Source organism: Plutella xylostella, chromosome 22 (genome assembly GCF_932276165.1).
Source record: "Plutella xylostella chromosome 22, ilPluXylo3.1, whole genome shotgun sequence".
Classification (NCBI taxonomy): Eukaryota; Metazoa; Arthropoda; class Insecta; order Lepidoptera; family Plutellidae; genus Plutella; species Plutella xylostella.
This window is the reverse complement of record NC_064002.1, coordinates 6,376,676-6,404,623: the sequence shown is the minus strand read 5'-3', so window position 1 is coordinate 6,404,623 and position 27,948 is coordinate 6,376,676. Positions and strand designations below refer to the sequence as shown.

Sequence of the window (27,948 nt, the reverse complement as noted above, 5' to 3'; positions counted from 1 at the left end):
GCAATGATATAGAGATTGTCACAGTTTTTAATGGAGATATTGATTAATTGAGACTAGAGTATGCCACTTGAAATGATGAAGACCTTTATAAATATGACTGTATCATACATAATATAGTAATCTATAATTTTTTAAATAAAATATTCAAAGGTGGTAAATTACAAGTATTTATAGTAAAAAAATACTAAAGTTACGAAATTTTATATGTAAATAAATCTGTGACTTGGTCAAATAAACATATACTTAGATGCATTTTAAATAATTTCGAATGGTTAAATAACTAAATAAAATCGCCCCTAAGAAACTAACGTAAGTTTACATCTAAGATCAGTAGTTTAAAAATCGCTGCCGCTGCTTAAAATAGAAATATTATTATGACAGACTTATGCATGAAATAAAATAAAACTTAAATAATTCAAGTATAATCATATTTACACTTCTCTTTTATCTCAACTGGCAAGGACTACAATAATACTGTATATAAATTATTTTAGTAATAAACTTGTAAAAACTCATTAGGCTTAAAATGTTGTATATACAAGAGTTATTCTTTAACTAAACACCATCCACTGCGTAAACACTATTCCTGGTAAATAAATTTCAGTCCTTATATATTGTATTATCCGTATAATAATGTATGATGCACGCACCGGAGCTTTAATAAATGTATTCTACTATCGGGAAGACATGTACTATATTTCCTAGTACATATTCCTAGGAAAGAAGTAGCATACACATAATGTATATTTACTTAGTGTGTCTCACTCAGCACTGTATAATATATAAGTATATGGGTGTTTTATCTTATCATCTTTTTCATCATAATCAATATCTTAATACTCAATTGATTAAGGCCGGCAATAGGCCTGTAATCAACAACGACTATTCACACACTGACTATTTAACGATAGGTTTATAGTTTCTAAGTCTATTTACAATCGTAATAAACACGAGTTGAAAATTACGCCTATAAATCAGTCGAATCAAAAATGTTCATTGTATTACTGTGTAAATAGTAGGTGTAGTAACCGCTATACAAGTCACCACATAAAATGTGGTTTCATTGTTTTTAATTTGAAGTTCTATCGCACACTCACTGGACACTACAAGATTAACAAGAACAGACTACGAATCGTATGAAGTTTCTAATAAATTTTTCTATACAAGTATCTAAGATTCGCTTAGTAATATTATAACACACTAGGTTTAGGCCGGCGAGGCGCGCGATAGTCTAGGGGGTTGGCGGGGGCGGCGCGGGGGGCGCGGGGGCGCAGCGCTACGACTTCTTGTCGAACAGCGGCAGCTTGGACCGCACGGCGCCCTCGCACACGGTGAGGCGGCCGGCCCCCGCGCCCCCCGCCGCCCCCGCCCCGCCCCCCGCGGCGCCCGCGCGGTGCCGCACGTCCAGCAGCCACTCGGCGCGCAGCACGCCGGCCGCCGCCAGCGAGCGCAGGCGCGAGTGTCCCCGCAGCGCGCGCTCGCAGCGCAGGTCCTGCCCCTTGCGCTCGAAGTACTCCACGATCTTGGAGATCTGGCGGCTCGGGCGGCGGCGGTCGTCGCAGCACACGCTGTCCGAGCCCAGCGACGCCACGTCCTCCGAGCTGTCCGTGCACACGGAGGAGGGCACGCGGCAGCAGCAGCGCGCCAGCACGTGCACGCGCGCGTCGTCGCTGGCGCCGCACAGGAAGCCGTCGTCGTCGTCCAGCGAGCCGGCCGACGCGCGCAGCACGCGCTCGTACGCGCCCAGGCACGCGGCGCACGCGCCCCCCTCCCCGCCCGCCGCGCCGCCCGCCGCCGCGCGCGCCCACCACCAGCAGCGGTGGCAGCCCAGCAGCGAGCACGGGCACAGCGCCCCGCGCCGCGCCGCGCACCAGTCCTCGTTGGCCACGGAGAAGATGCCGCTCTCGCACGAGCCGCGGCGCCGCAGCTCGATGCTGGAGGAGCTCTTGTGCAGCGGCGGCGGCGGCGGGGGCGGGGGCGGCGGCGCGGGGGAGGCGCGGCGGGAGGGCGCGGGCGAGGAGGGCAGGCTGGCGGCGCGCGGCTCGTCGGGCGGCCCGGGCGGCGCCAGGCAGCCGGACGACGAGGCGCGCGAGTGCGGCGGCAGTATCTTGTGCACGCCGCGGTAGCGGTGCAGCGGGGGCGGGAGGCGCGCGCGGGCGGCGGGGGGCGGGTCGCGCAGCAGCATGATGTGCGCCTGGCGCGCGAGGCGGGCGAGGCGCGGGGGCGCGGGGGGGGGCTCCTGCAGCGCCGAGGCGGAGCGGTGCGCCGCGCCCGCCGCCGCCGCGCCGCCCCCCCCGCCGCCACCGCCCCACCACTCCAGCTCCGACAGCGAGCGCCGGTGGTGCGCTGCGGATTACACACCAGATTATTGATGGTCACGTTCGTAAAAACATTTTAAATACGCCTTAAATATAACAATCAATCAATATTCTGTCAATCAATCTGGGATAAAGACAACAGCAGCGGCCAGTCTCTTCACGTGTACAATAATAGATATATCCTGACTACAGAATTCTAGTGCACACTCACCGCTGTCGGGCTGCGGGCTGCCGCCCTCGGACTTGTACCGCTGCGGGCGGCGCGGCCACGCGTACTGCGCGGGGCACGAGCGCGGGCCCGACGCCTCCAGCTCCTCGCTGAAACCACATCATTACAGAATTAACAAACCATGAAAGCACTATAGGGAATATGCATAATTTTTTTTAATACTTTTATTGGATAGGTTGACATCACTTTATTATAGTAAAAAAAAAATTCAACGCCAAAATAAGTAATTTAAGGTATTTTAAAGAAAGTTAAAAAATTACAACCATCACGACCACTTTGAAATTCCCGTCAGGATGGCGGGCTGGTGTGACGTCATAATCTTTTAATTTCACGGCTCAGAATAATGAGTCCCGTCAGTCGGCATAGATTTTTTACCTAATCTAGTAATCACAGAGTACTTTTGTATTTTCAACAAACCAATGTTGTCATGGTAACAAACGAAAAAGGAAGTGTATAAAGTGTGATCAGTGGCTGTTTTGTAATGGTAATAAAGTGTGGCCAGTGGCTGTTTTGTAATGGGAGCTCGTAAATAGCTACTAGTAGCTCTTTGTACACAATATTACGCTATTATGGCAATATGAATATAAAGTAATATTTGTATTGTATGTAAGTACTTACTGTAACTTTGGTTCTCAGTAAGAGAGGCTAGGTTTAGTGGGTCATTCTATTCTATTATCTGTGGGGGTGTAAAAACCTGCACCTGGCTCTCTTGAATGGAACCATTGTGCATATCTCAAAAGTCTAAACCCCCTTCCTAAGCTTGGACCATTTCCCACCACGCTGGTCCACTGCGGATTGGTTGGTTCACATATCTAAATGTGCTTAATCTAAATACATACATACAATAATCTAGCTACATGATTATCCCCGAATTTAATGCTACAAAAATAATAACGTATAACATACATATTATCTTTTATTTATAATAAAAACTTTTCCGCAGCTGGCCACAGTTTACTCGTTCATACTGCGTAATAAATTTAATGTGTCCAGTTCTTCTGATTACAAGAATTCATCCATAACTTAATTTTGAAAAAAATATCACACTAACGACTGCCATTATAACCTAAAAGTAGAAAGAGCAACTTGTGTCATGTTCATGTCATTAATACTTACAATACAAATTTAATTTTATTGTGTTGCAATATGGAGCATATTTGAGTGGCTCGTTGACAAGCGAATGGCTTTTTAAGCCTCATTACAAAAGAACAACTAGTGGCAGCCCATACACTACCAACAAAAAATATAAAAAGTCCTAAACTTTGCAAACAAACAAGCATACCAAACAAGAAGTGGAGAGGTTATAGGAGGCTAGGATCTATTGGAAGATTTTTTATGTGATCCATCGTATCTGATCACAACGAGCATCACAAACACTCGGTGACATTAACATTTCTTTGTTTACACTTGACATTTATTTAACTTCCGCCGTAAACGCAAAGAAGTTATTATTCTGAGATTGATATTTAAAGAATTATGACGTCACATCCGCCCTAAGAAAATGGGTGACGTTTCTCTGAAGTTAGAATTTACCGAAGTTTTTTTGTACTTTTCAACTTCATTTACTTGCTCAAAAATAAATTATTATCAAAAATATTGATGGAGGCGTTGAAGTTTATTATAAATAATATTTGACCTTTATTTGAACCTCTTGCATATTCCCTATTGTGTTACAAAAACGGACGAACAAGATGGTACGCTTAATAGATGATGGAGAAGTGGTTAGCGTAGCAACCCTCCGATTTCTTCGGAATTATTTCGTAAGCTAGAGTAAAGCATCCGACCGAGCTAAGACCAAGCCAGCCGAGGTAAGAAGCAAGCGGAAGAATGAGCGACGCCATTGCTACGCTATACCGCTCGGTCGCTGTTCGTCGATTGCAGCTGTCATCGCCGTGCTAGCCCTTCTGTCTATTTTATAAACGCAACCAGGCCTCAACCCCCTATACCCCGGCTACCCATCCAAGCTCGGCCCTCTTGTGTCGCTGCACCAGCTCACCTCTCGATGCTGTTGTTGGGCGTGTGGCAGCTCCAGGCCGCCTCGTCCAGCCCCTCCTGGATCTCCGCCAGCCGAGTCACTATCTCGGGGAATAGCGGCCGCGCTTTCGGCTCGTACTGGAATGAAAAACGTGTGGATTTTAGTATGTTTAAGAAAATAAAACTTGGACATGTCAAATAATAATATTAATCGGTAGTTTCTAAAAAAGGTTCGTTTTAAGTTAGTTGTTTAATTTTTTTTAATGCCTTAAATGTTTTCATGTGGTATGAGCCGCGCGGCGGATGCTTTTTATATGACATGCGAGTGTATGTATTTACTAGCGCTATACATTCCTCCGCGGAGGCCTCTACGGGTGTCTGCTCAACGCAGCGGCTTGCGATCCCAGTAGCTTTTTTTTCTGCCGCCGACTGAATTAGGATTGTATCGGCGTTTGGGACCACAGTCTTAAGCGTTAGGTCGGGTTACACCTATAACTTACAATGCAGCAGTTGAACGCCAGTCGCAGGAACTCGGGCGCGGTGGTCTCGTCGCACAGCTCCACGAACGCCATGTAGTGCAGCCCGAAGTTGTCCGTGCGCGGGAGCACGTCGGGGTCCGCGTCCACCTGCCACAGGAAGGGGGTTTATTCATAATGCGAGGACAGGAATTAGGAGGGGGAATTTATGTTTTTACTAGCTGTTAGCGAGCTACGCTTCGCCCTAAAAAGATTTTCCGTGGGAATTACGTGATAAAAAGTAGCCTATATGTTAATCCAGGGTGTCAGCTAACTCCATACGAAATTTCGTTCAAATCGATTCAACGGTTTTGATATGAAGAAGTAATAAACATCACACACACACACTCACAAACTTTCGCATTTATAATATTAGTAGCTGGCCTAGGCCTAAAACCCTTCCTTCATTGGAGGTGATGATGATGTGTAGGTAGGTACCTACATATATAACATGATGTACAACTCACCCTCGCAATGAGCTGGCACAGGATGATGCCGTACGAGAAGATGTCGGAGCGGTGGTCGTACCAGCGGCCGCGCAGGCACTCCGGCGACATCCACCACGGCGAGCCCACGCTCGGCAGCCGGTACCCGTTCCTGGAATGTCAGTGTGAGCCTTTGTACAGGGTGTTGAGAAAAGGGAAATGGCGTATTTCCAAAAGTCGTCTGAGTCGCGTGTTTGACGACTTTCTTGCCTTGGGAATGGGTTATATTCAGCAGTGGACTATTACGGGCTGATGATGATTAAAGTTTGTTGGGAAGCACTGGCAAAGATCATTGGACGATTATTGCCTCGCATACTGATCCACTAGCCCACTCCGCGTGGACAGGCGGCCTAAGCACTAAACAAACTAACATTTGTTTGTACAATATTCTTGAATTCATAATTGAAGCAGTATAATAGTCGAGTATTCTATTTGTTCCTCCTATCGATTTGACTAAAAGCCGCGAGCGACCAAGACCACCCTTGCTGCTGACGATACGATTGCGGTTTAGAGTGCTATCTCTTTAACATTTATGGCCATTTGCACTTACAAAGCGCAAGATGCTTAAAAACACAGACATAAACGATAGATGAGCCAATCATAAACTTACTTATTCTAGTGGCTTAATTAAAATACCAGTCACTATGAAAGCATAAAATAAATCTTTAGCGATATAAACATTACATGCTTTAACAAGAAACATGATATGGAACATCTTATAAACAAGACCATTTGAGCAGTTACACGACATTGTGGCCAACCATAAAGCCATCGCTGGTGAGAGCGATAAAAAATCATTATTTATAACTTATAAGTTCTTATAACTCGTGTTATGCAATATTTTGATGGCAGTATAATAAATTATCAACTTGACAAATGACTTGCCGCAATATTTTTTGCCCATCATGCGAATTCGCGTGACGCCCAGCGTTGAGAATCGACATTGCTCTTTTAGCCCAACATTGGTTCCTCAAGTAAACACATTAAAATATAGCAATCTAGCAATGTTATGATAACTGAAATGAAGACGAACCATTGTAGTTTTTTGATTAAATTTTATGGGCTTCATAATAATATGTATCAAGTAATTTAGGTACTAGAACTACATATTTTTTATAATAACTACATATTATTATTAGTACCAGGCAATGACTGACAATATAAGCGCTAAATGTTTTGGGAAAACCCAATACTGCAAAAAAGTACCAGTTAAGGCCAGTTACCTATACTGTATTAAACTAAAAGTTACTTCTGAAAAGCCATTACGATTTTAATACTACACAAAACAGTTTTTTACGCAAGCAAGTAGTTTGAATAAATCATAGATAATATTTTAACTTACACTGGATGAGGTATTTTCGCGGCTAGTCCAAAGTCCGCGACGATGGCCGTATATTCATCGTCGCCGGTATTTCTTAATAATACATTCTGAAACAGATATTCAGAACAAACATTAGAACAATGGTACAAAGGATACATTCGCAGGTATAGAGCTATTTTTAGTCGGTCTTATTTATCCTTTTGACCCTTATTGTATTATGAATAAAAGAGGAAAATTCTTGGGAAAATCACCAGAGTTCGTCACATGTCTTGTTTCTTATTGTTATCGAGAAAAATATTACTTTATCTCCAATATTATTGGGATCGGGGGATAATTATAGAGGTACTAGGTATAATGGAATCCTCCAAGGATTGAATCAAATAAAATAAAACCGGCCAAGTGCGAGTCGGGCTCGCGCACAAAGGGTTCCGTAGCAGCAAATATAATAACCAAAATTACAGTTAAATCAACCTATCTCAAAAACTATAAGAGATACTTTGATCAAACCAAAAATCGTTGAAAGAGTTAATTAGCATGCATCACCTCTATTTTTTTTAGAATTTTATACCCCGTAGTTATAAAAATAGAGGGGGGGGGGACATACTTTTTACGACTTTGAGAGCTGATATCTCAAAAACCGTTCACTTTAAGAAAAATGTTTTTTAGAAAACTTTATATCATTTTAAAAGACCTTTCCATTGATACCCCACACGGGTATGTACATCGAAAAAAAAAATTTCATCCCTCAGTTACATGTATGGGGGGCCCCACCCCCAATTCTTTTTTTTACTATTTAGTGTCATATTTTTGTAGCGGTTCATACAACACATATTCCCATCAAATTTCATCACTGTAGTACTTATAGTTTCCGAGTAAATCGGCTGTGACAGACGGACAGACGGACAGACGGACAGACGGACATGACGAAACTATAAGGGTTCCGTTTTTGCCATTTTGGCTACGGAACCCTAATAAAAACTGTTCAGACATGTGGTAAGCTAATAAATTACAATGAGCACACTCTGAAGTCACAGTCGCAGGATCGGGTGCTAAACAGCTTACTCCTTCTTATAGAGATACGATCCTTCTTATAGGAGGTACGCTACCAAAGTTAGATACACAGATATATTATGTACATCAAACTAATAACACTCCTCTTTATCCGTCGACGGCGACACCTTTCAGTTCCTGTGTAGTGTGGCAACACTTCCCCCTACCAATAAACGGCATTCTAACATCATACTTGGGTTTGATTGCGCGCGTCCTTACACCTGGCATGTCCTAATATGTGGATTGCTTGGCTTCGCAAGCCACACAGATACACTAAACTCGCACCACCTTTTTCCCCCTTAACTAAAACCCTCACCACTCCCCACTAACCTTAGCGGTAAGATCCCTGTGGAACACGCCCAGCGAGTGCAGGTACTGCAGGCCGGCGGCGATGTCTGCCGCTAAGGACACGCGCAGGCGCTGCGGCATGGGCCGCGTGGGGTGCAGGATGAGCTGCTCCAGCGCGCCCTCCGCCATGTACTCGGTGAGCGAGTGCAGCTGCCCCTCGTGCACGCAGACGCCCATGAACCTGGCGGGTGAGGTGGTTAGTGAGTGAGTGGAATGGGGATAGGGTTTGTGAGGTGACGGCGGTTTTTTTATGGGGTCACTCTATGACGAAAAAGACTACTGTCTCATTTTATTAAACGTGCCGATTGCACGACAGTTCTCGTTCGTTCGTTTTTCGTCAGTATAGAGTAAACCCTGCAGGCACGCAGGTTCGACGGACAGCCGACGGCTGTGTGGTGCCATAGCAGATTTTTCATCGATATCAGAGGATAGAGCGAATGGAGAATAGAGTTAAAGAGCGAGCTTAGTTGGGATTCAAATTGAATAGTTGCAATAGCTCAAAGGTTTATTATTACTGCATTAGCTCTGGATATCATCGGTGTTTGGTTTGAGTGGAATTTGATGTCATAGATTCTGAACAACATAATTACACAAGGTTTCGGCCAAAACTGCAGTGGGCATGGAAATTACATAAGTTGTTTCACAAAGACAGTTTGAAGTTGTGGGAACATGAACTAGAAAGAAGATGATACAATTGACCATTTGTGTCGTGAATGATGAGAACATAAATGTAAACGACCTATTGAGCACTAAGAAATCTAATAAATTAGAAACCGAAAGCTATTGTGCCATTAGAGGCAAATTTCTGCAGCGATCGATTTATTAGTGTAAGCGTTATTAGTGTTATTACGCATTTAGGTATTAATTAAATATACTGAAATCATTAAAATGTATGTATGTATGATGAATATTGGAATAATTTGGTTAAGTGTTTCTATTAAACGGAAGTTCGAATCAAATTGTAAACAAGGAAGTAAACTTACTTTTAAGAATAGTAATGTTTTCATTTCTCTATTGATTTAAAATTGTTATTAATATTAGTAAATACTGAGAAGATTTTAGAATGAATAATATTAATTAAGATTTAATAATAGCGGGGTTTGACTTTATAGGAAGTAAGTCTAGTGTCGCCACCTGTAGTCAAACCCCGTTACTAAAGACTTGTCATGAGTATCATCACTCACAGAGTGAAGTAGTCAGTCTATCGACAGACGTTGAAGCATGAGGTGTTGTGATCGGTTGTGGTTTCTGTGTAACGTGTACCTATATTTAAAGTGATAAGTGAATAAAGTGCTTTAACTGTGATTGAAGTGTTATTTATCACTCCTGACTAGGGCTAGGCCTTTAGTTCAGAAGTTGGATGAACGAGAATTTAACACTAAATCTCTCGCCACGCCCAAACAAAAAACGTAAGTAATTTTTTTTTTGTGTTTTTATGAACTACTTCATTTTATTTTTGACTGTACAATATATTATAGCGTGAATGTACTCAGACGCTGAAACGTGCCATATAGGCAATATTAGATTTACAATACTACTTGCATATTTTGCCTCGGATACATAATATATGTTTATAAGTATATTATTATGTAACATGATACTCTTTATTATTGAAATATTTATACTTTTCTAGATAAAATTAATTACCTACACTGATGATTACTTACAAAATAAATGTTTTGAGGAATTTAGTGATCCTAACAATGAAGTTTTATATGCACATTTTTTTTTTGAATTGTCGTTAAACCCGCAATGAATAAATCTATTTTATTTTATTTTAAACGGTTATAACAACAATTTTTCAAGCTATATTTTTTTTATTATTTCTTTTTTTAAAACCTTTTTACAGTGCTCCAAAGTTGATAATGCGCATAGAAATCTTTGACAGATCGGTTGTTTTCGATTATGTGACACATTTTTTCGAACAAGGTGCAAAATGCAAGTGTTTTTTTAAGGCTCTTACAATTTAATGATTCAGGTGTGAAGATCTGCATGTTCATTATAATTTTGGACAAGTGTACTACTAGATTGAATGAGGATAATAATTAGGTTATCAATGCAAACGATTCCGAGTGTTAAATGAACATTGTTATTCCAGGAATAACACATGCCTATTTTGTTAGTATTCTTCACTTTTTGTTCATAATTGCCACACATGTTGGATGTTCTGACATGGCGTTAAGTGGTAATAATATGCTTTTTTTATGACCTACACATATATTTACGTAACGTGGCATGATGGACCAACCGTTATAGTGCATTTTTATATTTACTATGATGAACTCACACTTGATGTCGAAGTTTCAGATGGAAGATGAGCATGTCCATGAGCCACCCATGCAACATGAGGCAGCTGGACCGTCCAAGCGAAGGTCACGGACGCGGAGCAGGAGCAGCGGCCGTGAGCGTCGTCGACGGCGTGTCCTAAGGTCACCAAGTATACGCCGCAGCAGTGAACGAGAATGCAGCGAACGGTCAAGAACTAAGAGCACTTCCCACTACCTTTAGTGGAGGATCAGCTTGACCAACTTGCAGGGCACAATTTTTTTATCACCCTGGATTTGGCTTCCGGGTATTATCAAATACCAATCTCGGAAGAGTCAAGGCCTAAGACTTCCTTCGTTACACCAGATGGGCAATTTGAATATTTAAGAATGCCCTTCGGGCTTGTCAATGCGCCTGCGGTGTTTCAAAGGACGGTATACAAAATTTTGGCAGACGCTAAAGTGAAATTTGCAGTCGTTTATATGGATGACATTCTCATCCCAGCACATGACTTTGAGGAAGGTATTGCCCGCTTACGAGAAGTTTTAAGTTTGCTCAGGAATGGTGGGCTTACTCTCAAGCTCAGCAAGTGCCACTTCTTTTATAGCAACATAGACTTTTTGGGCTTTGAAGTGAGCGCAGATGGCATCAGACCAGGCAGTCGTAAAACAGAGGCAGTAGGTAGATTTCCCGCCCCGAAAAACCAACACGAAGTGCGACAGTTTATTGGCCTTGCGAGTTTCTTCCGGCGGTTTGTCAAAGACTTTGCTCTCATAGCTAGGCCTTTGACCGATCTCTTGAGGAAGAATTGTGACTGGAAGTGGGGAGAAACTGAAAATAAGGCATTTGAAACTCTTAAGGGAGCCCTGATTCAGCGACCAGTTATTGCTCTGTACGACCCCCTTGCTATCACAGAATTACATACAGACGCATGCAAAAATGGTTTGGCTGGCATTCTTATGCAGAGAGACTCATCAGGGCTATTACGACCTGTCTCCTATTTCAGCAGAAAAACGACTGATGATGAAAAAAAGCTGCATTCCTTCGAATTGGAGACGTTAGCAGTGATTGCATCCCTAAACAGATTCAGAGTCTATTTGGTGGGCATAAACTTTAAAATATATACAGACTGCAACGCTCTAAGGACTACTCTCACGAAACGGGATTTAGTGCCGCGTATAGCCCGTTGGTGGATACAGTTGCAAGAGTTTGACTGTTCCATCGAATATCGACCGGGTAGTAAAATGGCTCATGCGGATGCACTCAGTCGGAACGCAGTCCAACCTGCGGTAACAGAATCACATATTCTAGATGTGCTTAATATTGAGACCGACAACTGGCTTAGTACCGCTCAAACCATAGATGATGAGGTATCATCCAATAAGTCCACACTGCTTAGTCTCGACGCGGAAAAAGCAGTTGATGTTCTTAAGAACTTCAAACTGAAGAACGGTCGTGTGTACCGCATTACAGAAGCCGGACTCCGCTGGGTTGTTCCCAAAGCCGTTCGATGGCAGGTCTTAAAGCGCAATCATGATAACATTGGGCATTTTGGCTTTGATAAAACATTAAGTCGTATCAAAGATACGTACTGGTTCCCAAAAATGCGCCGCTTTGTCAAAAAATACGTCGGAGCCTGCCTGGAATGTGCGCACCACAAGGCAGCAGGAGGACCAAAGGAGGGTTTCCTTCACCCAATCCCTAAAGTGGAAAGGCCATTCCACACTATACATGCTGACCACCTCGGGCCCTTTGTACGCAGCAAACGAGGCAATTGCTACTTACTCGTGATAGTGGATGGATTCACGAAATACGTAAATATAACAGCCGTCCGCAATACCAAAACACTGACCACAATCCGAGTGATTCGTGAACACATCAGTTATTTTGGAGCACCTTCCAGGCTAATTACAGATCGTGGCTCTTGTTTTACGAGCACCGCTTTCCAAAACTTTATAAAAGGGACGGGGATTAAACACATCCTCAATGCGGTAGCCACGCCAAGGGCAAATGGGCAAGTGGAGCGGTTTAATAGAACCATCGTGGACGCTTTGTCAACAAAAAGCCATGGCCAAGACGATAGAGCATGGGATGAACATGTACCCGAAATACAGATTGGACTGAACACCACAGTTAACAAAACAACCAAAAAGAGCCCATCCGAGCTTGTGTTTGGATATAGGTCGATCAACGCCTCAGAGTCTATCATGAACGACGTTATTGATGACACAATTAACGTCGTTCCCCCAGAGAAAATAACTGAGATGAGACAAGAGGTTGGGCAACTCATTCAAACACAACAAGAAAAAGATAGGGAAAGATTTAATTCAAAGAGAAAGGAGCCAAGTCATTACAAAGAAGGAGATCTCGTTCGCGTTGAAAGAGATGTAGGGTCTAACGATGGCAAATCCAAAAAACTCATGGCCAAATACCAAGGCCCATACAGGGTGACGAAAATTCTTCCTAATGACAGATTTGTAATAGAAGACACACCTATCACAAGGAAACGTAATCAACGATACGAAGCAATAGTATCTATCGATAAATTACGCCCCTGGCTAAATCTCACTACTGACTTAGACAGTTCTTCAGATGATGGGATTAATGGCAGTGATGTTGAAAGTCTAGCCTAGTAAACAGTTGGTTATTAACAATATTGAAATTAAAATAATCCAATCACTAAAGTTTAATAGGAATCGGTAGTTTCAGTTTATATGAAAAAGAAAAATCAAATATCAATGTTAGCAGCATTTAAAAAAAATATTGTATATTGCATGTAATCGAAAATTTGAAAACATAATAATAGAAATTGCCTCTATGTCAAATTTAATTTCGTGTGAATGTTAGTAGTTAAGATAGTGCAGAATTATATACTTAAACAAGTAAACTATATTAATAATATTTTTCGTCATTAGTAGCTATACCTAGTATTTATGGCATAGATTAAAATAAAATAAAATAATATAGTTAAGTCTAAATTATATTATGATTTATGATTAGTGTTGTTGATAAATAATGTTTGGGTGAATATCATTAAAATCGATAGATATGAATATATTTTGTTTGGAAATCTTTATTACTGTATAATTATATACTCATATTAGAGGTAAATTCATCCAAGCAATTGTACGAGGACGTACCAGAAAGTCAGATGGCCGAGCTGTAAGCGTTATTAGTGTTATTACGCATTTAGGTATTAATTAAATATACTGAAATCATTAAAATGTATGTATGTATGATGAATATTGGAATAATTGGTTAAGTGTTTCTATTAAACGGAAGTTCGAATCAAATTGTAAACAAGGAAGTAAACTTACTTTTAAGAATAGTAATGTTTTCATTTCTCTATTGATTTAAAATTGTTATTAATATTAGTAAATACTGAGAAGATTTTAGAATGAATAATATTAATTAAGATTTAATAATAGCGGGGTTTGACTTTATAGGAAGTAAGTCTAGTGTCGCCACCTGTAGTCAAACCCCGTTACTAAAGACTTGTCATGAGTATCATCACTCACAGAGTGAAGTAGTCAGTCTATCGACAGACGTTGAAGCATGAGGTGTTGTGATCGGTTGTGGTTTCTGTGTAACGTGTACCTATACTTAAAGTGATAAGTGAATAAAGTGCTTTAACTGTGATTGAAGTGTTATTTATCACTCCTGACTAGGGCTAGGCCTTTATTAGTTATGATTATTGATTACCGCCGAGAAAACTATGAATTATAAACTTTTACTAGACTCGCGAGAGAAATTATTAGATCACCTACAATTAGAATTAAGAGCACGTACTGAGTCAGAATAAATGGATATCAATGAAGATAAGCAAACAATAAGAGACTCTAAAATACTTAAATCATACCTTATAAGAACAGTGAAGAAACGAATTAATTGCAAGTTATTATAAATAATAGCGGCATTATCTGTCGAGGATCATGCAATGAGGCTTCTGCCAAGGCTGTCATACAATGGCAACACCATCAATGCAAATTGCTAATTAAAACGACTCGCGTGCAGAAAAACCAACCTTTGCTACGAGCGCCATGACATCTATGAAATCAAAGATCATCAGTGAAAGTTTTTAACAAGAAAAAGTTCCAATAAGGAACTCAATCGCTGACTAACTGCTCATTGTTTAGAAAATGTAGTAACGGTTACGTGAATCTTTGAATTACGATGTAAAAAGTATGAAATACGATTCGACTAATAAAAATATATAGAATTTAAACGTTTAATGTAATATAATGATGATCATGCAGCACTGTTGTACGATGTTTGTACACAATATTACTTCAGAAAGTTATTACTCGCTCAGCAAAGTATTAGTAATGCTTGTGCACAATACATACAAAAGTAATAGAAGGCTCAAACAACAATATGCCACTTCCGTATTTATCAGTGAGTTAATACAAACGCAGACAATGGGATTTGAAATAACACTCCGTGATGTGTTTGCACGAAGAAAGCAGCGAAACAAAAGGTACGATCATCAAGTTTGACTGGTGGTGTCTTCGATCATTTATGGTGGTGTCGAATCGGACAGTCGAGCTTTATTCAAAAAACGATTTGGTACCTACATTAGGGAATACAGGTGACTTTTTAGATTGGTCAGATTAAGGGTCTGCAATAGGGAATCGAGGGTTGGCATTGTCATAGAATTATGTAGTAAATGATGCTCTACAGCCTTGAAAAAAATCACACAGGTAGTTGAAGAGTCTAGCTAGGTGCTGAATCATTCGAATTTAAGTAAATGATTATGGATAACTGTAAATTAATTTCAGAATATCAAGAAAAACCAGTCAATCACACTCCCGTATTGTAACAACTGTGTCGTAATTATAAAGAATTTTCATATGATTTTTATCATATTATAAAGTTAAAGGCTTGGACTAGGCGCTAAATACCTTGTTTTTTAATAAACACACACTTATTTTGTGTAAATTAATCCCAAACTTGAGCAATTTTTTTCCCTCAAATCTTCATACAAATATCTATGGCGGCTTTCTGTGTTATAAAATCATAAACACAAGTGACGTTTGACTCAGTTGGCCGCTGGCCTCCAAAGAAGGGTCACGTCGGTTTAGGCAGCACTGACAGCTCGCGATCTTATCGTGTACAGATACAAAATCACTGCACATTGGTTGTCATTGCACTTTTTCAACTTTTATGACACCAACATAATTTGATTTGAAATTGAGGAAGCATAATTCTTCCAGTATATTCAATACATTAAATTAAATTAGATAGTGTGCAATATTCTCGTGATATTACAGTCTCGTAAAGGTCTGATGAGGAGCAGGAATATAGCGAATGGATCTAAGTGATGACAATACGCACGAACATTAGGTTAGGGATCAAAAATACAGTCTCTTGGTGCTGGTTGAGGTATGGTCTCGTGAGGATCTGATGAGGGCAGTAACACGGTGGTGGCTCAATTTTATTTCAAAGATGTTAATAGCTAAAAGCATCGAGTTTGGGCTATTAAGTATGTTTTTCAGAGAGAGAGAAAGAGATTTTGTTTTTCCTCTGGATGTGTTAGGTTTACTGGGTTTACTAAGTTCATTCTGTTAATGGCATCAAGTTGTTATGTGTTCATAAGTAATAATTATTTATTAACAAAATGCTGTTGATTCTCCACGAAAATGTAAAAATAAAAATAAAATAAATAAAAATAAATTCGTAACGTAAAATTGTCAATGACGGAATTTCTTCTATAGACAGTAGCCACAAAAAAAACAAACGATAGATGGCGTGATTTGAAGATAAAGATACATTTTTTCGACACATAGACAGCAACAACAAAAAAATACAGATTTAAAGAAAAGAAACACATACTTATACAAAATAACAAATAAAAAAAAGGATACACATCAAAATAACTGGAAAAAATATAAGACCCAATTTACTTGTGTGGGACAGGGAGTACCATAATATATTTTTTGGGGTACTCCCCATCTATGCGAAATATAAGCTTGATATCTTTACCCGTTTCTGAGAAAAAGGGCGGTGACAGACAGTCAGTCAGACAGACGGACAACAAAGAGATCCTATAACGGTTGCTTTTTTTCTTTTGACGTTCGAAACCCTAAAATTAAGTAAAAATATTATGCTGCCAAAAAATGTACTTACAGGTATTGAAAATTGCGGTATATAAACAAATTATACCAGCAGAGGGTTCACCATTTAGCTGAATGTTACTTAGAAAACGGCCTTGAGTGGCGGTCAAGTTGGTCCCCGCCTGCGATACTTTCCATTAACATTGGGACTCGTTTTCATGTTTTTAGCGTACAGTCAGGTTTTTAGTTTTTTATAATTGTATTTTTTTATTTGTAACTTTTTAGTTGTTTTTATTTTATGAAATTTTACGTCGGTAGGTAGTTCATGATCATTTTTTATTTCAATAATTTTGGTGTTGTTATTTAAATACCTTCAATATGCATATTTTTGTAATGTGAAAATCAAGTCCTTTCATTTGATACCTTACACGGCAAAGTTGAATTATTATTTTTTCGATCATCACGTTATGTCCTCAAGAGGGCGCTATGTACATTTTAATGGAACGTCACATAGCCTATAGCCATCGCGCCATCAATACGCTTCTAACAATACCTCATACATCAAAATCTATCAAGCCGTTTAGGCTACAGGAGGGAACAAAGAAACAGACAAACATACATATATACATACATACAATCAAAAAACATTACCCTCCTCCTTCGGCAGTCGGGTAAAAAGGAGTAAGACAGGGGGTCATTCTGAACTTTTGCTCTACGAGTTTTGGAAATTAACAAAAAAAAACCTTTTTCATAGAAACTTTGTTGGACATGTGACTTTTTACCATGGAAAACGAATATTTTTTTTCGCGAATTTGCAAATCTCGTAGAACAAAAGTTGTTCAGAATGACCCCTTGAGTCATCCCCTTTTGGCTTAGTATAGCCTTTTTGCGACACTATGTATTTACTTTGCTTTGTCGTCGGGGTTCAGTTGGCTGGAGGATGCCCGAAACTTATTATCTACACTTTAATACTTGTAGTTACCTTTCTACAAGTAAATACCACATTTGTTTGAGAAAGCTAATCGGGTTCCGAGTATAGAGTAAAGTGGCACCCCTATTAATTTCTACTCTTTCCTGGTGCCTACCAGTGTAAGTAAGAATTATACTTAGGTACTTACCCTAAAATCACCCAAAATGTACTTGAACATAATAGGGAATATGCAAGTGGTTCAAATAAAGGTCAAATATTATTTATAATAAACTTTGTTGTTTCATAACTACGACTCCATCATTATTTTTGATTATAATTTATTTTTGAGCAAGTAAATGAAGTTGAAAAGTACAAAAAAACTTCGGTAAATTCTAACTTCCGAGAAACGTCACCCATTTTCTTAGGGCGGATGTGACGTCATAATTCTTTATATATCAATCTCAGAATAATAACTTCTTTGCGTTTGCGTATAGTTAAATAAATGTCAAGTGTAAACAAAGAAATGTTAATGTCACCGAGTATTTGTGATGCTCGTTGTGATCAGATACGATGGATCACATAAAAATTCCTCCAATACGAGTAGATCCTAGCCTCCTATAACCTCTCCACTTCTTGTTTGATATGCTTGTTTGTTTGCAAAGTTTAGGACTATTTATATTTTTTGTTGGTAGTGTATGGGCTGCCACTAGTTGTTCTATTGTAATGAGGCGTAAACAGCCATTCGCTAGTCAACGAGCCACTCAAATATGCTTCATATTGCAACACAATAAAATTAAATTTGTATTGTAAGTATTATGACATGAACATGACACAAGTTGCTCTTTCTACTTTTAGGTTAATGGCAGTCGTTAGTATATTTCAAAAGTTGTTATTTTTTTCTAAATTAAGTTATGGAAGAATTCTCGTAATCAGAAGAACTGGACACATTAAATTTATTACGCAGTATGAACGAGTAAACTGTGGCCAGCTGCGGAAAAGGACAGCAAAGACTATTGAAAAGTCGAGAGCCGTGTGCCCAAATATTAGGGAATCTTATTCGATAGTTTAGATAAGGGGGTTTAGACCTTTGAGATATGCACAATGGTTCCATTCAAGAGAGCCAGGTGCAGGTTCTTACACCCCCACAGATAATAGAATAGAATGACCCACTAACCCTAGTCTCTCTTACTGAGAACCAAAGTTACAGTAAGTACTTACATACAATACAAATATTACTTTATATTCATATTGCCATAATAGCGTAATACTCGTATTGTGTACAAAGGTCCTCTGGTTTGCGCGCTCCCATTTCAAAAGAGCTACTAGCAGCTATTTACGAGCTCCCATTACAAAACAGCCACTGATCACACTTTATACACTTCCTTTTTCGTTTGTTACCATGACAACATTGGTTTGTTGAAAATACAAAAGTACTCTGTGATTACTTGATTAGGTAAAAAATCTATGCCGACTGACGGACTCATTATTCTGAGCCGTGAAATTAAACGATTATGACGTCACGACAGCCCGCCATCCTGACGGGAATTTCAAAGTGGTCGTGATGGTTGTAATTTTTTAACTTTCTTTAAAATACCTTAAATTACTTATTTTGGCGTTGAATTTTTTTTTACTATAATAAAGTGATGTAAAACTATCCAATAAAAGTATAAAAAAAAATTACGCATATTCCCTATTGTCAATAAAGTTGGCGAGTAAAAGTTTATCGACCCACTGTGCAAACTTACATGTGTGCGTGTCACTGCGTGTGCTGTGTGAAGAGCATTGAAAACCCAAAATTGGCGCGGCACGTCACCCTGTACGGGCCCTTAAGAATTTCTGAAACTATAACACATACGAAAATCGGTCCCTTGGTCCAGCCAGTGTAATCGGTTTCAAAACCGTAATAAGACATTTCATTATGTTGATTTCATCAAATTGTTCTACTTAATGCAGCTTTCTATACAATATACAACAATGAGGTAATTTTACCCAACTCTTATAATCGCATATTTAACTGCAAACTTAGTGAGTAGGCGTTATTAAATAAAGCCATTATGTAAACGAAAGATACCGTTATTTCACCGCTCCAGGTCAAATGTTTACTTTGATGAAATCACCACTAATGTTTGCGCTACTGAAGGTTTCTGGACAATAAACTGGAGTTTACTCGAGAAGTTCTTGTGTTTACGTGTTCCCATGTAAGACAATTAAAATAATATTCGCAATAAATATGTAAAACTGCATAGAACACAAAAAGATTGGTGAAGGTTATCGTTCAGATAATGGTTGAAAATAATAAGCGTTTTCTTCGAATACTCCCCATTAATCAGATGGAAAATACTGTAATTCATTTCGCTTGGACGATTTTAGTACTGGTATTACGTGGGCATTAAGATATACAATATACAGTTCGACCCTGGAGGATTTTGTATTCACACACACACAAACAGTCCATAAATACTACTACAGAACATAGGGCTCCTCTTAAATTGGGGAGTTATTAACATTTGTTTTTGAACCGGGACCCGTGGGCACCGCAGTCAGAGTCACTATCCACTGCGCCATCCATTCCTCTATTACACTGCAGTGAGCAATGAAAAATTTCCAGTGACAATAGCACCAAATTACTCTTAAACGGAAAAGGCTAGCTTGATGACGCCTTCTCCAATATTGTAGTACATTTTACATCACATCAGAATATAACTGACTAAAAACGTAAATATTAAGTCTCGATTTTAAATTAAATGTTTAAACAAATCGGGGTCATTTGGTGCCGACAGTTCGTTAGTGGAACTTTTTCATTGCTCAAATACACTCAGTATTCGCCACTCACCCGAGGATGTTGGGGTGCTTGAGCTTGTTCATGAGCTGCACCTCGCGCAGCATGTTGGGCCGGTTGGCGCGCTGCTGGTTCATCTTCAGCACCATCACCTTGTGGGTCGTCTTGTGGGTAACCTGCAACAATAGGGAAATATATTTAAATGACCAGCATTTCATACTGTTAACAGCTTTTCTTAAAATACATGATCTAAACTCGCGAGCAATGAAAAAGTTCCATTGACGTATATAACGGCAATGACAGGCATAAATTCTTGGTCCAGCACACCTTATCGATATAACTTTGATAACGAATAACCGGATGACCGTAACAAAATATTTCTAATGAAATCGATAAGGTATCTTATTCCTATCAAAGTTCGTACAAGTATATGCCTTAAGAACTTATAAATCCGCTTTATCGTTATTAATACACTGTACTTTTAAATATAAATAGATATGTATACAGTACAGTATACAAGCATAAAATCGCAGTATCTACATAGTAGGTTGATGAAGCCCCTAATGAGATTGCCTGAGCTCCTCCGTAAGCCGACTGCCCCAGCCACGTGACGGCTGTCCGAAACCGACGACCTTCGGCGTAATCAATCACCGAAACACCGATGCCTTACAACTTCACGATTCTTGACAAATTATCTTATAGCTGCAAGCTAGCAAAATCGATAGCAAAACTGCAGAGTGTTTATCAGATGAGTCATTTTGAACTGTGATATTATTATGATCTTGAATGTGTGGGGCAGTGTCCCCTCTTGGATCTCCGCTGATATCGTCATCAGGATGAATCACCATCTTTTGACGGATGGCGTCATAAACATTTTAATTTCGATTATGATATTCACAAAAACCATTTAAAATAGTTAAATAATAATCGCCAACGCGATAAACAATCCTAAAATTAGCATTCATTAAGTTTTGCATCGCGTTACCTTCTTCACACAAAATTAAGAGGATTGTACCTAATTAACTTCAGCTTTGTAGTCGTTAAGCGAAGACTTCATTAGCGTAACATTAAATTTCGGAGTGATTTATGTTTCAAATGTCGATGTAGCGGAGTACACCCACCTTCGTAGTGGCCGATGAGTCACGGCTAATCAAGACTGATGGGGTGGTAAAGATTACCGACTACTGCATACGTGTCAAACAATATAGCCGTTTCACCAACTTAATTACATGTTCAACAAATTTATATTTCATTTTGCAAAACAATGTTCGGAATTTGTATTTGTTAATATTGTTTTAAAGTACAGAACATAATATATTTTGTCTTTACATTCAAGTTTGTATTCATAAATATCATTATTACTTAGCCGTTTTGAATAACATTGATACAAGTTAAACAATAGCAGTGTTGAAGAAGCCGTTGAATGCCTTCGGCTGTGCAGTAAATGCATCTATTTACAGTGAGCGGCATTGCTTACGTTTTTCTCTTCAATAACAAAGGATTGACCTCAAAGATACTGATTTCCAAGTAAAAATATTTTTTGGATTTTCGACTATGGTCTTATAACTTAACTCTGCTAAACTTTCAAGGGACAGCTACAAACATAGTAGCATAGAAATGTGAATCGTATTTTTTTATAAATCACAACAATTTTCGCCGAGAACAATTCTTTGCCTTCGACAATCGGATAATCCGCATATTTATCGGCACTCGACACAATAAAAGTGTGAATTACGCATATTATTCGCGGCACCTGGATGCTTAGAATGGTAAAATAGAAAACAATGGAGGGAAGCACGAAGGCCGGCAGTGGGGTGGCGATGTAGGCTGCTCTGTGGGGTCACTCTATCATCAGTAAAACTAAGTCTCGGGGCGCTTCTGCGGTAATCTCCGCGACCTCACTTTGTCACTCAACCTATTCTCATTCGCTGACGTATACAGGGTGTTGCAAAAAGGGTATCCCTAAGCCCTGTATAAGGTAGGTATACGTCACTCGCGGAGGATCCTTTCGTGCACCCTCTTATCTCCAGTTGCATTAAAGGCCCGATTGCATGAGAGCTTTCGTTCGTTCGTTTCTTGTCAAGCTACAGTAACCCCGCTGCAGGTGAGATTGGATTGTAGATTTGTAGACCGTTCCGAGTAACTGTTCCGATTCCGATACGCTGATGCTGCATGATATCGCAGCTCGAATTAATGAGGGGAGGTCCTATCTCTAGTTGTTTCGGTACACTGCTTGGGATATTTACATTTGTTTATGTTTTCAGATGTTGTGTTTTCCTTTAGGTATTATAATGATATTTTTTCCTTTAGGTAGTTACCTACCTATATGTTTACACCAGAGCTAGACATATGTTTGTCATCGTGGTGAGTACAAGTTATTCTTTGGGATTAGTTGCGTTCTCATTTCACTATCAACTGACAGAAAGTTACGAGGGCGATACCGAAATGATCGGGAATAGAAAAAAGTACAAAGATATCATAATATTATTTACTTTTATTGTTTTTCAAAGTAGTCTCCGTGACATTCAATGCACTTTTTCATTCGATTAAACCAATCATTGAAACAGTAATTCCAGTCTGAAGTGGATACTGTCAAAACAGCTGATTTGTAAGCTTCGACCGCCTCTTCTGGGCCGCTAAACCGTTGACCACGTAGCATATCTTTAATTCTTGGTAATGTAAAATAATCATTGGGGCTCAGATCAGGGCTATACGGAGGATGGTCCATCAACTCCACGTTTTCCATATTTAAAATAGTCTTGTTTTGCGAGCGGTATGAGAGCTTGCATTATCGTGGTGAAGGATTATACGACGATTCGGGTTAGTTTTACGAATTTCTCTTACGACTTCCGGCAAACAAACTGTTGTGTACCAATCAGCAGTAACCGTCCTTTGTTCTTGTAATGGAATCGTAGCCACATGGCCAGTTTTCGATACAAACGAAGCGACCATTTTTTTCGACACGCTGCGTGAGCGAATAACTTTTGTTGGCTTGACCTCACCTTCGAAGACCCAAACTGCCGATTGATGTTTTCTTTCGGGCTCATATGAATAAATCCACGATTCATCACCAGAGACGATATTGTAGACAGCATTTGAACTGCCTCCATTGAACCGTTGCAGAGCAGATCGACACCAATTAACACGAGCCGACTTTTGTTCCTCGGTCAAACGGTGGGGCACCCAGCGCGAAACTAACTTCTTGACACCCAGTTCTTCATGTAAAATGGTTTGAATGGCTGTCATACCAATGCTGAGAGAAGCCCGAATCTGCTCGTATGTCACATGTCTATCTTCTTTTATTAACTGGCGTACAGCATCGATGTTATCTTGTGTTACCGCTGTTTTTGGCCGACCAGTAGAAGGGACTGTGGTAAGAGAGGAACGTCCACGGCGAAACTCAGAATACCAACGATATATAGTCGTTTTACTTGGTGCTTCAAGTTTATAAATAGAAACAAGCTCGGCGAGACATTGTTCTTGAGATAAACCTCGACGAAAGTTGTGAAAAATTATTGCACGGAAATGTTCCCGCGTAAGCTCCATTTTTTACACCGACTTGTCAAATTCAAATGGTCAATACTCTTTTATTTTTTACTTTTTTTAAAATTCGAAAATGGAATTATGTTTGAAAAAACACTACATTTGATACACCAAAAAGGTTTCACTCTAATTTATTCCTAAGTATTCTATTCCCGATCTTTTCGGTGTAGCCCTCGTAGCATTTTATGTGAGTTTCCACTATAGGTACGAGGTCTTTCAGAATGCTGAAATAAGGGTTGATTTTTCAATATTCAGATAAAAGTTATCTGAGGAATAATTCAGATGCTGTCACATCTGAATGTTTTTATTAGACAGTGACAGCAACAATATTATTCCTTAGATAACATTTATCTGACCATTGAAAAATAAGCCCTAAGTAAGTAAAACATACAAGAAATTGTTGAAATAAAACCTATTTCACACACACACAACACTTATACAATTGTTTTCCTCAAGTTTGTAAGCCAGTAGATTCATCAATTTACTTTTCCCCTCGAGGCGACGGGGTCTGAAATCCTGTTAGCGAGACATTTTGGGGGAAAACTGCTTTTTCTTTATTCCAAGTTATAATTCGACTATTGTGTTGTATAATTTAAATAATATATGAATCCAACAATCATCATCTTCGTCAGATGCAGCGGAAATTCGTTCTGTTTAGTAAAATATTGACTGAAATATTAAGTTGATTTCTGCAGATGACTGAAAGGGGTGGCCGTACACATTAACGGTAGGACCGTTCTCAAAAATCATACACTTCATTAAACTTCTGACAATTTGTTGGTTCTTATATCCTATAGATAAATATAGGTCACGTGAGAAGGACTTATTACGTTCTGAAGGGCTAGTACGGGGCGCATTTAAGACGTGACAAGAGTTTTGCATCGCACTCGAGAGCGAGCGCGACGGAGAACTTTTGTCACGTCTTAATAGCGCCCCGTGCTACAGGGACAGGAGTTACAATGGAATTAATTATATTGTAATTAGATAGGAAAGCCGCTGCGAATGACTGAAAAGTTATGTAGGTATAGTGGAGGTTTTTAGGTCTTCACCACTTGGGTCATCACAGCTTATGAAAAAGACAGTTTCGGATAAAGCAAGAGTTTTGTCATTGCACCTTCAAGCTAAAACAACGATTACATAGACAAATATTATGTACATAAGAACAAACTAAGATTTGGAAATAAATGGCTTTAACAAGATATAAGTATGTAATAGTTACAACTATAATTCGCATAAGGCTTTTGTTTGCCAGAAGAGAGCTATTCGTACTATAGTAAGAATACCTCAATGGGAATCATGCAGAGAACATTTTGTCGCTCTCGACATACTCACCGTTCCATGTCTTTATATATTCGTCTTGCTTACCGACTTAGCAAAAAATCTTCATAAATTTGAAGATGTGAACAATAAACTTGCCCGAAATGCATCGAGAAGAAAGGAAATAAAAAATGTTCATCCTGTCCCAATTTTGGAAATAGCAAAGCACACATCGAGGTATCAGTCAATTGTGCTGTACAACAAACTGCCGGTAGAGCTAAAGTTAATAGATAACAAAACTAATTTTAAAAACAAACTTAAGTCATTTTTGTTGAAGAAATGTTACTATTCCATTGATGAATACTTATCTAGATCTTAAGTTACAAATTACGAATTAATCTTATTGTATCTAAAGGACATTTATAATATAATTGATTTTATTGTATTTGACTAATTTTATTGTAATACATTTATTATTGTTAATTAATTATTTCGAAATGTGTTTATGCCTGTTAATTATTTCTCAATGTGTTTATGCCTGTGTATTATTTTTCAATGTGTTTATGCCTGTTAATGATTTTAGCTATAAGAATTTTTCTACACAATGTATATTGTTTTGAAATGAATAAATATGAAATATGAAAATAATAATAATGGTCGATCCCTGCCTTGTAAATAACCTTACATAGTACCAACCTGCTGGCTTGAACCGCAGATGCATCTCCCCAGGCATTCATTATGCATTTCATATGAAGAGATCTAATTCTAAATTCAAACAGAGTGTTGTTCTCAACATAACCGTCGGAAGTGGGAGCTAACAGTACCCGACACCCACGTTAGCTGACTTTCGGATTAAGACGCCCCGGCTCTCCATGGGCCACCACTTGACACGGCCGACCGAACAACTCACGAGCTCTTATGTGCATACTTAATAAGGGTTATTTTACGTTGATATTGGGTAGGCTGAGGAATGTGGAGAAGAACGGATAGAGCGGCTAACGAGACAGCGACACCTTTTGAAAGGTAAGTGATTTCTGTATTTATGCTAAGCTATTTTTGGGGAAAGTTTTTTTACTTATTAACACAAATGTCCCTCTTATTTGTACCGATAAATTAAAATTCGATATTGATATATATATACCTTTGTATTAGTATATCTACATACATGCATACTCTGCAATCTGTAATTACATATGTACCTGATAACTGGTGTAGGCAAATAAAGCTCTCTTGCATCTTGACCTCATTGTTTATCGCTTCTTTCTAGGTCAAATTAGCGATATATTTTTTTACGCTTCTTAATTATTATACAAATTATTAAAATATACAATAGATAATAGTATCATATTTAGTTTCCTATTGCATTTTCAGCACTATTTCTTCCTGCTTCCGAAATTCTTTAATAACAGAAATGTAAAAAATACTGAATAGAATGGACAAAAAAGGATACAAATGGGTGCTTTCTTCCCATTGTATAGCCTCCTTTCATCGACTTGGATGTGTTCCAAGCGGTGTTTGCAAGCTGAAGTCGCCCGAGGAAAAATATAAGGAAGCGATCGCGCCGCATCCAAAGCCAATCACAGACGAGAATAGACAGAAGTCCTCACAATTCATATCCGCTATTTGTGATGTCGACTTCTTTCTGGGCAGTTGATATTACAGATACCGACGAACTCTCATAGAGTCAGATCATGCATTACAACAAAAATAACGCGAATGCATGGTTTCGCGATATTAAGACAACGTCTATATATAAAAAACCGGCCAAGTGCGAGTCGGGCTCGCGCACAAAGGGTTCCGTAGCAGCAAATATAATAAACTTATTATGTCACCTATCTCAAAAACTATAAGAGATACTTTGATCAAACCAAAAATCGTTGAAAGAGTTAATTAGCATGCATCACCTCTATTTTTTTTAGAATTTTATACCCCGTAGTTATAAAAATAGAGGGGGAGGGACATACTTTTTACGACTTTGAGAGCTGATATCTCAAAAACCGTTCACTTTAAGAAAAATGTTTTTTAGAAAACTTTATATCATTTTAAAAGACCTTTCCATTGATACCCCACACGGGTATGTACATCGAAAAAAAAAATTTCATCCCTCAGTTACATGTATGGGGGGCCCCACCCCCAATTCTTTTTTTTACTATTTAGTGTCATATTTTTGTAGCGGTTCATACAACACATATTCCCATCAAATTTCATCACTGTAGTACTTATAGTTTCCGAGTAAATCGGCTGTGACAGACGGACAGACGGACAGACGGACATGACGAAACTATAAGGGTTCCGTTTTTGCCATTTTGGCTACGGAACCCTAAAAAAAGAGGAGTGTTGTGTGTATCATTCTGTGGTAGCGTAGCTCCCGAACGGTTTAACCGATTTTCGAATTGTTTTTTTTGGGTCATATTATATGTAATGTTACCCCAAGTGTTCTTAGCCATATTATATCAAAAGCGGCTTAGCCGTTCAAAGCCGGCTTTTAGTGTCGTCAGGAGTTGTTAACGTTGGCTAGGTTATAGTTACGCAAACTAATTGGGCGGTTCAAAGGGGGTTTATTGTCGGCACCGCAAGGGTCCGAGTTGGCCAACTAAATGAAACCGTCCATGTAAATGCTCAGCCCAATATGGATAGCTGTAGTCGAGATCTTTTATCTAGCCTTTCGCACGGTCGAGTAGCGGTTCACGCTTAGGATGCTTATTTGCAGTGTGCCTTCTTATAAGTGTTGTCTGGGCGGCTAGTGGCTATCGATGCTGTATTCCATCCATAAAACTTGATAAAAAACATTGCTGTGAAATAGTTTATTATCATATTCTTACAATAAAATATATGACTGTAATGCTGCAGTTAGATATAGCTTTATTGCACCTAGACGTGCCAATGACACCCTATTTTATT

At 39.3% G+C, this 27,948-nt stretch overlaps 1 protein-coding gene across 1 annotated transcript in view; it reads right to left on the bottom strand.

Moving 5' to 3' along the window:
• Positions 1–406: 406 nt before the first annotated feature.
• Positions 407–27,948, bottom strand: part of LOC105392776 (dual specificity testis-specific protein kinase 1) — a 53,077-nt gene continuing 25,535 nt past the window's right edge. Inside the window, exons 2-9 of the mRNA XM_038122564.2 lie at positions 20,302–20,423; positions 8,223–8,421; positions 6,864–6,949; positions 5,504–5,633; positions 5,022–5,147; positions 4,544–4,659; positions 2,530–2,636; positions 407–2,346 (exon numbers count right to left, since the gene is read on the bottom strand). Coding sequence (XP_037978492.2) covers positions 1,277–2,346; positions 2,530–2,636; positions 4,544–4,659; positions 5,022–5,147; positions 5,504–5,633; positions 6,864–6,949; positions 8,223–8,421; positions 20,302–20,423 — 1,956 coding nt within the window. The 3' untranslated portion in view covers positions 407–1,276. The remainder of the gene's footprint in view (positions 2,347–2,529; positions 2,637–4,543; positions 4,660–5,021; positions 5,148–5,503; positions 5,634–6,863; positions 6,950–8,222; positions 8,422–20,301; positions 20,424–27,948) is intronic.